At 32.4% G+C, this 12,019-nt stretch overlaps 1 protein-coding gene across 2 annotated transcripts in view; it reads right to left on the bottom strand.

Moving 5' to 3' along the window:
- Nucleotides 1-2,443: 2,443 nt before the first annotated feature.
- The window catches only part of Mindy2 (MINDY lysine 48 deubiquitinase 2), an 85,818-nt gene continuing 76,242 nt past the window's right edge, over nt 2,444-12,019 (bottom strand). For both annotated transcript variants that reach the window (XM_027923013.2, XM_071608315.1), the window contains 2 exons: nt 11,036-11,242; nt 2,444-9,421 (listed from right to left, as the gene is read on the bottom strand). In XM_027923013.2, the coding sequence (XP_027778814.2) occupies nt 9,293-9,421; nt 11,036-11,242 (336 nt within the window). In that variant the 3' untranslated portion in view covers nt 2,444-9,292. The remainder of the gene's footprint in view (nt 9,422-11,035; nt 11,243-12,019) is intronic.

The following is a 12,019-nucleotide window of genomic DNA, read 5'->3' as shown; positions in this document are numbered from 1 at the left end:
CTTCACTTATTTCTTCATCCTTAGGAATAATAGTTTTGTACTCTCTGGTATTCATTGTTTGAAAACAGTTCTTTCGTGTGTTTTGCCCAAACTTCTAGTTCTTTGCAGTGGGACAACCGTCGACCCTTGTTATTCCATCAGGGTCAGAAACAAAAGTTTGTCTTGTAATTTTAGAAAAAGTCTTTAAAATGACTTTATTGAGGTATAGTTGACATATAATGAGCTGCATAAAGCATTTTGATAAGTTTTGATTATCACTAACACATGCTGATGAAACCATAATAATTAAACATACCTCTCATTTTCAAAAGCTTCCTTATATATCTTTTTGATCTACTTTATGTCCCATAGCTTTGTTTGCATTTTCTTGAATTTAATGAAACTTGAACCATATGAATGCACTCATTTTTTATCTGGCCTTTTGAGTTCACCATGTTTATTTTGAGATTCCTCCCAATTGTTGCCGGTATTGACAGCTCAATTGATGAGTAACACTCCACCCTGTATGGATGAACCACAATTTGGTGTCTTGCATTCACCTGGAAGTGAACATCTGAGTTACTTTCAGTTTAAGGTTCTTTCCAATGAAATGGTTCTGAATTTGTGTATAAGTCTTTTGTGTGCCCATATGCTTTTATTTTTCTTGGGTAAATGACAGTGAAATAATGGACTGTATGGCAGGTATATGTTTAACTTTTCTTTTTTTCTGGAGGGAGAAGGTGCTGGGGATTGAACCCAGGGCCTCATACATGCTAAGCACATATTCACCCACCAAACTACATCCCTAGCCCCAATGTTTACCTTTTTTCTGTTGCTCAGGCTGGCCTTAAACTTCTGGGTTTCAGTGATTCTTCTGCCTCAACCTCCCAAGTAGTTGAGATTATAGGCATGAGACACTATTTAACTTTTAAAGAAACTGCTAAATTGTTTTCCAAAGTAGTCGTGTCATTTTATATCCACATCAGCAATGTAAGAAAGTTCCAGTTGTTTAACATTTTAACTGACACTTGGTTATTATTGATCTTTTTTTAGCTATTCTGGTAGATTATATTTTGTTGTGGATCTAGTTTGTATTTCACTAAAGACTGAAGATGCAGATCATCTTTTCATGTGCATATTTGTCACACTTTGGCCATTTTTTGTTTTTCCTTCATATTAATTTTAAGAGTTCATTGTATGCTGATATAAAGCATTTTAAAACAAACATGTTACAAATTTTTCTTTCAGTTCATAGTTTGCCTTTTCAGTTTCTTAGGTGTCTTTAGGAGTATAAACATTATAATTTCTGTGTGTATGTGTGTGTGTAGTGCTGGGGATTGAACCCAGGACCTTGTATATGCCAGGCAACGCTCTACTCAATCCCAACATTTTATTGATCTTAATACCCAACCCCAAACATTTTAAATTTTGATGAAATTTAATTTATAATCATATTCATTGGATTGAGATTAAATATTAAAATGTTAATTATTATCTCCAAATTGATCTATAGATTTAATACAAGCTCAACAAAAATAACAGAAGGATTTTATTTCTTCTTTTGTGTGTGACACTGAGTTTGAACCCAGGGGTGCTCTACCACTAAGCTACATCCTCAACACTTTAAAGTTTTGAGATAGGGTTTTGCTAATTTGCTCAGTCTGGCTTTGAACTTCTGAGCCTCCTGCCTCAGCCTCCACAGCAGTCAGGACTATAGTCACATGCCACCACACCTAGCTGTAGGCTTAAATTGGAACATTCCTGTAGAATATGAAACAGATACAAATTAAAAAGTCCAGAGTTAGAATTTGAACATAGATATGGTCTAGACTTATTTGAATCCTTGCAGATAAATTTGCTTGTACAGGCTCTTGGATCAGACATCTTGGTCTCGGATCACAGTTCCAACAAATGAAATGCCTACTTCATAGAATAATATAAAGTGAGTAGAGACTCCACAAGATTGGCACAAAATGGAAAGAAAAATTCTGCTTGCTACATTTTTACTAAGGATTCTATTCTCTAACTATTCTCCCATTGGCTCTACAAGGTGACATGATGATAACCAGGGAAAATCAGAAGGGGCCTTATGGACTAAAGATCTGAATACTATCTATATAACTTTTATGTAAAAGGATAAACTAATATCCCTACTTAATTATCTTACTATGTAAAGCACAGGCAAGTATAACTACATAATACAGATATTTGAGTTCTAAGTGCCAAAGACCATGAAAATTAAAATGAAAAAGATATTATCCCTGTCTTTGAAAGGCTCACAGTTACCTGAAGTATTATGTATTATATGGTGCACCACTGTTTCTTTATTTACTACCTCTTGTACTTTTCAAATACTGGTCCAAGAATTCTAAGGAATAACTCAGGTAAATGCGAATCAATAAGCCAGCTCTTTCTCTCCCCATTCTTCCAAGCTTAATAAGATGAATATACACAGCAGAGACTGTTTGGTCTAAATATCAAAGTTTATTGAAATAAAATATAATCTATAATAAAAAATACTACAGGTGTTATTCACTGGTTACAGTTTTAAGCATAATAACAAAAACACCCAACATTTTAATCCAACAACAACACTACACTTGTGGTACAACAACAGACATGAAATTAAATGTTGAATAATACTGAATAATTCTGTCATAAATATTTTATACTTTCCCACCTAAACAATATGCCTTTTTTAGGAGTATCATCTAAAAATGGAAGTTTTGAAACTTGTTAAAACATAGTTAAATAGTTTTAGCATAATTAGCATTGAAAACAATACATTTATTTCATAGAAATCAGTTCAACACTAAGCTGGGTAAATGCATTTAGGTGTCCTTATTCAAACAATGTATTTTGATGCTCTTTCCTATTAATTTCTAGGGTTATTATTATTATTGAATTGGAATTAAAGCAAAAAAAATTTACTTATTTATTGGTGCTGGAAATTGGATCCAGGGATGTTCTACCACTGAGCTATATCCCCATCCCTTTTTTTGAGTCAAGGTCTTGCTAATTGCCATACAGGCCTTTAATTTGTGATTCTCCTACCTCAGCCTCCAGATTAGCTGGGATTATACATGTGTGCCCTGGGCCAGGCTTAGATGAATTATTTCAGAAGCAGAAAAAGTGTTAAGATAGAAAGGGAAAGGAGGAGGAAAAAAGGCACTCAAACATAATATGTATATTTAAACTCTTTGAGAAGGAACTCTTTTTCAACTGGCCAATTTTAGCCTGGCACAAAGAAAATCTGTATGTCAAAGCAAATTTTATATATATATATATATTTGTGTGTGTGTGTGGTACTGGGGATACTAGGGATGAACCCAGGGCCTTGTGCATGGTAGGCAAGTGCTCTACCACTGATCTACTACCAGCTCCTCCTCATGGCAATTTTTTTTTTTTTGGTGGAGGTACTGGAGATTGTACCCAGGACCTTGTGCATGGTAGGTAAGTGCTCTACCATGTGCCATACCCTTAGGCCTTCATAACAAATTTTTGACCCAATTAGTCCAACACTAAAGTGGAAGAAGAAAACTTGTTTCTCTTTTTTGCTATATTTCAAGATTACAACTTTTCTTCAGTCATTACTCCATTTCACTTGCTATTCCCTTAAATATTTTTCAATTCAATTATTCTGCACAATTCAAGAAAAAAGATTCACATGAGCTAGCATTAGGAAATGACTTTTGGAGTACCTCTAAAGTTTAATAGGCAAAGATAATCCATTTTGCTACTATGAATGTAATCATATACCAATCTTCTGTCGTATTGTCTTACTTGTTATATGTGGATCTTTGACAATAGTTGTCATTTTATTGAGGAAAACAGCAAAACAAAAGCCAATGGAGGCTTTTCAAATCCCCATTTAAAAAAAAAAAATCTACAAAGCTAAGATATTCTATGTACTCTGAAAAATGGTTACTTCATACAATAGGTAAAAAAGAATAACAAAAACATTGACAAAATTGAGACAATCTTCAAAGATTAAATACCAATCTCAGTCTTAAAACACATTGTGTTAGTTATAATTGCTTTGTAAGTTACTTCAACTACAATGCACAACTGGATTGGTTTTGATTTGTGAATTTAAATGGGCATTTCAGTTTCATGATTTTCTTTTTAAAACTGTAAAATAACTACTTTATCCAAAGGATCACCTTCCAAAGAATTTTGTTTTGCGCTCCTCTTATTTATAAGGCATCCTTGTCTCTGAAAGGACAGTGCTCATGGGTATAAAGTTTGTAAAGCTACCAGTGACGAATTAACTGGTTTAAAGAAATTCTTAGAATATCAGGTGAAGTAGAAGATTTACTGTAGAATTTTCTTTTTTTATTGTTTAAATCCACTGTAGTTCAAAGCTTGGATTTCATATTTATGCCATAGTATTTTAACACCCTACCTGGGATGGTACCATGCCCTAAAAAATATCTCCTAGTTAGACAAGTCTAAATTTCCTCCTTTCTCAGAACAACAGGACAAAGCTGAACTTGAGGCAAGAGTTTGAAAATTTTACCCTGTTTTGTTTTTTTTAAAGATTTTCTTGAGATCAGAAGAAATTAGAAACTAGAATCCTTCATGTAAAAATATATATGTATATAACAGTTTATTAAATTCTATTTTCTAATGGCAAAGACATTAAGACTAAGAGACATGCATGAATTAAAATTTACATAGATCATCAAAATAAGTTCTAGCAACATGAATTTGCCCTCACATTCATCCTATGTTTTGCAATATATTTTGTTCAGGAAGCCTTTAATTTTAATATTTAGTATCTTTTAAACTGTTACCTGAGAAAAATAACTTCAATTCCTCATAATATTTTCCTAATAGTTTTAGAAGTGTTGAAAAGACACCGAACTATCAGAGAAACTAAGTACTCTAAAATTCCAATGAGTTTCTTTACTATTTTCACTTTCAGAATGAATTTAATTGCACATTCTCAAATTACATATTACACTAAAAAAACACAAGTAACTTCAATATCCCTAAAATGATAGTATTTGAAAGATCTAAATCAATTTCACCCATGCAAACAACTTTTATATGTATTAGCAATGTGACAGCATTTTATAACACAGAGGAAAAATCAAAGATAATCTAAACATTTAGATCTGTGAAAAATATTGGAAAAAAATAGGTTTTAAAATGCTTTTTATAGTTCCCAAATACTCTTGATTTTGACACTAGTCTACAGAACAGGAAAGCAACTGCAAAATACATTTTGAAAACATGATGCGATACTCAAAGACAAGATAATTCAACAAATTTTGACAGTATTTTTAAAAAAGGACTTGTCATTGGAAAAAGTCTGCACATCCAAGAACCAAGATGTGTAATATTTGTGATAATTTAAGTAATATTTTGTGCTTATACTATGCCCTTTATTCAGGAGTGTAAAGCACAAAGAAGAGAGTGAGAAAGTGAGAGAAGGAGAGTGAGAAAGGGCATTCTCTACATATTTAAAGAGTAAACTGAGGCACAGAGACTTTGCCCAAGGCAAGACAAAAAGTTAGATTTTTAAATACAAAATGATCCAGAATTCTACATATCCAGTTCCTTAAAATACAAAATTTTGGACTGTCTTTAGGGCCTTCAGATTATTTTATTAAACATTAGTAAGTTTCCAGCATGCCTAAGAACTGTGATAGGTAAAACCTATAAGCTTTCCATCATATTTTAAAATAACTGATACAATGAATAAGAACGTTAAGCAAAACTACAAAACTGCTTTTTAAAAGGAAATTTAAATAAATGAGATGTTTTGAGGGCAATTCTGAAAATTCTTGCCTTAATTTTTCTTCAGCAGGATTTTACAACTATCTGCTGCATATGCCAACATTAATGTAGGGACTACAACTATTCTTTCCTTAAATGTTTGCCTTCTAACCTTTCCTCTCAAGATCTCTTATCTCTTAAGTTAACTTAGTTTGTTTTTCATTGAAAACAAAATACTAAGAAGGTTTTGTGTAAGTACAAAATAGTTAATGTTGAGTTCAGTCAGTTAATCTCTGATATTTACTTGCTTTGTTAAGCCAAGATCAAGATGTATGAGGAAGAAATCAAAACATAATATGGGATAAGCAAATAAGTGCAAGAAATATAAGACAATAAAAACAAGATACATTCCAAAAGCTAATCCTAAATTTAAATCTCTGCTTCATTCAAATACTAACTTGACCTTGAAACATGTAAGTTACTTTACCTAAGTACACTGGATGGGCATATAACTAATGTCAATTTTAGTTGCTTTATACTATCCTGTTCAGTCTATGTCCGTGTGTGTATATTTTTTCTTTTCCTTTTTTGTTGTAGTGCAGGGGATTGAACCCCAGTCCTCATGCATGTTCCAACATTATGTTCCCAGTCTATAGAGAGTCTGTAGAGCCATATTCCCAGTCCAGGTGTGTAAATATTCTTAAAATGGTGATTTTAAAATTTGAGGGAAAGTTCCCAAATTGCTTTGAGAAGCTGTCTTGCTTCAGAAATACACATACATGTGCACATGCAATGAGTGCTTGTAAATATCAGTAAACTACTGTAAATCACAGCATTGTTGATGCAATGGGATTTGACAAGAAAATGCTCATATTGTTAACAAAAATGTAAGGAATACTCTTTTCAAAAGCAAGAGGAAAAAATGGTGACCACAGCCATTCATTCATCTGCCTCTTTTACTAGCTCTAACAGTGATTTGGTTGATTCAAATGTGCCCATGATCTAGTCTATAAATATTAAAATCAAAAAGGTTTAAATTCTAATTTCTGGTAGCAGTATATATGTAACAATTTCAAGTATTAAAAAATATTGTGGAAAAAAACTGCTTTAAAATACTAACATCAAATTCTTCTGAATGCAAACCAGCAATGAAATGCCTGAATGTATAATTTGTTACCTGGAGCAAAATAAAAGAAAATAAAGACACAATTGCTCTAGATTCTTTGTAACCTTTAAGGTTATATTTGCAAGGAGAGCAGTTTCTTTGACAAGTTTGTTTTAATAGAATTGAACATTTAATTTTCCCTCACAGTAATCAAAGTAAATATTTAATCATTATTACTATTGGTATATCAAACTGAATTCCAGGAATGTAATAAAGTTTGATTTGTAAATATTACATAGAAAAAGACTGAATTAACAAACACACTGCATTTTTAAAAATTTTTTCTCGTAAGTACACATTGACATCTACTTATCTGATAGCAGCATTGCTGGTTTTGAGTGATTTTTTTTTTTTTTCTTCTAGAGGGAATGCTGAATGGCAGTATTATCTTTGGAACAAATTAAGAAGATAGGAACAAACAACAGAAAAATAACTTCTACACATATATTCTTCAAGGGTAATAAATAGCTAAGTATATAATTATGGAAAAATATGCCTCAAATATACCTTTGTAAATTATCAAGTTTTTTTTTTTTATTAAAATATAATGCACTGTCACTACTATTTATTCTGAGAAGAACAAACTTTGAGGTTTGAGTTTTCTCCTTCAACCAACAGAATGATATCAAGAGTAAACTCAGATTAAGATCAACCTGTTTAAGCCAATGGAGAGTTCTATAGTATATCTGATTACTTTACCAATGTCCAGATATTCTGGGTTACAATCAAGAGACTCACCAAATATTTTGTATCCAAGTTTTATACCCCAAACAGGTTCTCTGATGATTTATCATTCTAGAATAGGAAATCTGAAGAAATAACAAATTATGTAACACAAATAGACATGCAAAATAGAAGGATGTAAAAGATGCTTGGCCCTGGATTTATTTCCCCTTAGAATAATTCCTTCCATAAATAAGACTTTACTTTTTACATATAGAGTCATTCTATAACTGGTTTTGGATCACAGAGAAAGTTAATGATATAACTTAAAAAAAAAAAATTCTAGATCACTTTTTTTTGTAGTCAAAATTTTGTCACCCCAAACCACAAGAAATACTCTCCAAGTGGATGCTCAGGTCATGTTATGATGTTCCTAAATAAACACATTTTTTGAGGCTTAGAATGTAAATTATATACTACTTGCAGCAGCATTTTTTTTTCAAAAATGACTAAAAACAAACTTTAAATATAAAGCATATAAAAAGGACTATTAAGGATAGTTGTCCAAACTATATCTAGAAATACAGGAAAATATGTGTTGCCTCATAATAAAGTTAAATAAATATTTTTTTCTGAATTCTATAAACACTATGTTTTATGTTTATTTGGTTCTCATAAGTTAAAAAATCTGCTTGCTTTTACATAAATTCCTCTAAACTCTGATTTTTATTAATGTCTTTTCATTAGACTCAGAGATTATCTTTTACTTCTTATAGAAATGTGCTGTTTTTGTTGGTTTTAATAATTTAATTTTCTAGTAATAAACATGATTTAAAATTTAAGGTTCAAGGTAATTCTAAAAAAAGGTAGACACTGAACTATCTACTTTCCTATACTCTCATATTTACAAGGCCTAGCATCCACTGTGGTTTCCTCCTTAAACTTACTTGTCACATGGTTAATAAATAGTAACTATGGTCCAGATTACCTACTTAACGACTTAAAAATTCCTCAAAATTTCACAACACTATTAAGTCATTAATATGTGATTTGGACAGGTTGTAAGTATTAGTGTTATATAATTTTTTTTTTTTTTTTTTTGCTATTGGAAAAGAAATACAAATCTTTATTTTTTTTCTATCTAAATTAAATCCAAGCTCCATTATTTGTTCTTAATATCTAAAATGTACATTACTAAAGAAAGGTAAAGCTGTTCAAGGGCTGAACTAGTTCAATATACAATTAAGGATTATTTATTCCTGTTATTTATTTTTTTTTTTTCTTTTTAAATTCCATATTAAACCCCTGGTTTCTCATGGATTAGATCATAATTTAAGGTTGCAAAAATTTCAGAAACTATTGTGCTAATACTTAGATTTCAGGAAGGAATCAGACTAAATCAAATACCTCCATTCATTGTTAGAAGATGAAATAGCTTACTAACTGATATGAATTATGAATGTCACTATGACACAAAATTCGCTGTGATTTGCTTATTTGGCTACAAGTGCAGTATTCTTCATGAATGACAACACAGCATTTCCAACTTGTAACATGAAACTCCAGCTCATAAAGAGTATATTGTGTGACTTCAAGAAGTCTGATTGTAACAAAGTAACAACCTTTCCCCTGAAAAACATGAACAAAATCCAATGGGAAATCAGGCACAGACGGTATTATCTATTATCGGTTTTTCTTCCTTTCCTCATGTGGTCTTGTTTCTCAACACATATAGGTGATTCCAACAGAATCCAGTACTTGTTACAAAATGACACAGCTATTCTTTTCCTTTTCCTTTTCTTTATCTTTTTCTCGAGGTTCCTTTCGTTTCCGTTCGCTATTCCCAGATTGTCTTCCACTTGATGGAGAGGCTTGTGCCGGCTGGCCCAGCTTTAAGAAAAACACACAGCAAGAAATTATTTCAAATGTTCTAAGGCGCTTTATCACAGTTATCTAGAAAGAATAGCCACAAGAGTGAAGGGCATCATCAAAGGGAAAAGAACATCCTGGTACGCAAATTTGTTATATTACGGGGTATCTGTAACATGGTTAATATACCATTCTGGATAGATATAATTAATGTATTATTCCAAATAAATGGAATTCCTAACACATAAGTTTCTAATTTAAGAGCTATAAGAATACATTAGCCTTTTGGTTAAATAAAATAGTTCTTCAATACTTCATTAAATACTAAAACAGATTTTAAAAGGAAAAAAACAAATCGTGAGAATTGAGTGTGAATAAGTATAGTCTATGAAATAAGAAAACTAATTATAACATGACAGGATTTAGTTATTAAGATTGGGGTACTCAATATTTGATCTAGAAATAAATTTTACACTTTTTTTTTTTAAATTTTTAATATTTATTTATTTATTTTTTAGTTTTCGGCGGACACATCTTTGTTTGTATGTGGTGCTGAGGATCGAACCCGGGCTGCACGCATGCCAGGCGAGCGTGCTACCGCTTGAGCCACATCCCCAGCCCCACACTTATTTTTTTTTTTGAACTTTTTAAAGTTGTAGATGAACACAATACCTTTATTTAGTATTTTTTATGTGGTGCTGGGGATTGAACCCAGTGCCTCATGCATGCTATGGCAAGCACTCTACCACTGAGCCACAACCTGGCCCAATTTTACACTTATTCTAATGAAGAATTCTATATTTAGTTTCATCAGACCTTAAAGGCCATCTTGCTTTCTTATATACCCTGATCAAAAGGAACAGTCCTGACATGGTACAGATAATATAAAAGAAGGAGAGTACTTTTTTGATTGAATAAAATAAGATTTAACATCTAGAAACCCACATAATCATCTTATTTTCAGTGCTTAAATATTAACTGAGGGAGTGAGGAGTAGAAATGTGCTGACTTACACTGAATACTTAGTATATGTCATAGACACTGGGTTAAGTATTAACATTTTAAATTCTTCACCAGAATCTAAGAGTATTATCTTTTATTTCACAGAGAAGGAAAATGAGGTTAAGAGAATTATTGTCCAGGGTATTGCAATTAGGAAGAGAAAAAATAAGCAGGAAATGTAAATCAACAACTATCTGGTTCTAGTAATAGCTCAGACTACATTTACCTCACAGAAAGCAAATGGTTTCTGGTTTTTGTTTTGTTTTGTTTCAGCTGTAAAGAACTAAAAAATAAGTTTAAAAAAATCTTGCATTCAGAATCTCCAGAAAAATAATTATACATAAGAAATTATTAGGATAACCACAAATTTAGGACAATGTCAAAAAATCCATGGGTACTAAGATGCTAACATAACTCAAAAGTCAGTTCCTAATTAACTTTTTTTTTTTATTACCTCAAGCAGAGACTTTTTTATTGCTAAAGTGACGATTATATCTAAGAATCGCAATAAATTTTTTGTTTGTTTGTTTTTTTTTGGTGGTTCTGGGGATTGAACCCAAGGCTTGTGCATGCGAGGCTGGTACTCTACCAACTGAGCTATATCCCCAGTAAGAATCACAAGGCTGTTTTTACCTGGGCCTGTGTATTAGCAGTAGTAGTAGCAGCAGCAGCTGCTGCTGCTGCTTGTTCTTGTTCCTGGTAGTACTGAGAAGCCCGTCTGTCTTCTTCCTCTTGAAGTTTCTTTGCTAGTTCCAAATCACTGATTCCTTCTGGGATTTGTTCCCAATTCATCTCTTGACTCTGCTGTTCTTGTTGTAGAGATAATGCCATAAGATAGTCCTAAGGAATTAAATTATAACCATTTTTAGTTTTGAGATTTCACTCAAGAACTAATAAATATGAATATAGATGTTGTGTTCATGAAGCTCTGAGAATGGCTTTAAAAAAGAAAAACCTATCAGACTATGTACAACTATAATGCACCAATAAAAAAAAAAAAATCAGAGTTTAAATATTAAAATGAGTTATATTGCCAAGTATTTCCTTTGGGGAGCTAAGCACTTATTTCAGTGATGTCATCATTGTTTAAAATATTTTAGGAACTCATTTGAAATTCTTTCTAGAAGCAATAAATAAGATATTCAAAAGGGCTGGGGTTGTGGCTCAGTGGTAGAGTGCTTGCCTAGCACATGTGGGGTACAGGGTTCGATCCGCAGCACCACAAAACAATAAGTAAATAAAATAAAGGCATTGTGTCCATCTACAACTAAAAAATATTTTTAAAAAGATACTCAAGAAAGCTTTAAATAAAAAGAGCCAGGAGCGGTGGCACATGCCTGTAATCCCAGTGGCTTGGGAGGCTAAGGTGCTGAGCAACTCAATGAGACCCTGTCTCTAAATAAAATGCAAAAATAGGACTAGGGATGTGGCTTAGTGGTTGAGTGCCCCTGAGTTCAATTCCCAGTACCGGAAAAAAAAAAAAGAAAAGGAAGAAAGACAGAAAGAAAGGAAGAGAGGGGCTGGGAATGTGGCTCAAGCGGTAGCGCGCTCGCCTGGCATGCGTGTGGCCCAGGTTCGATCCTCAGCACCACATACAAAGATGTTGTGTCCGCCGAT

The sequence above is a fragment of the Marmota flaviventris genome, chromosome 2, assembly GCF_047511675.1.
Source record: "Marmota flaviventris isolate mMarFla1 chromosome 2, mMarFla1.hap1, whole genome shotgun sequence".
Taxonomy (NCBI): Eukaryota; Metazoa; Chordata; class Mammalia; order Rodentia; family Sciuridae; genus Marmota; species Marmota flaviventris.
Note: the sequence above shows the minus strand (reverse complement) of the source record. Positions and strands in the feature narration are given on the sequence as shown.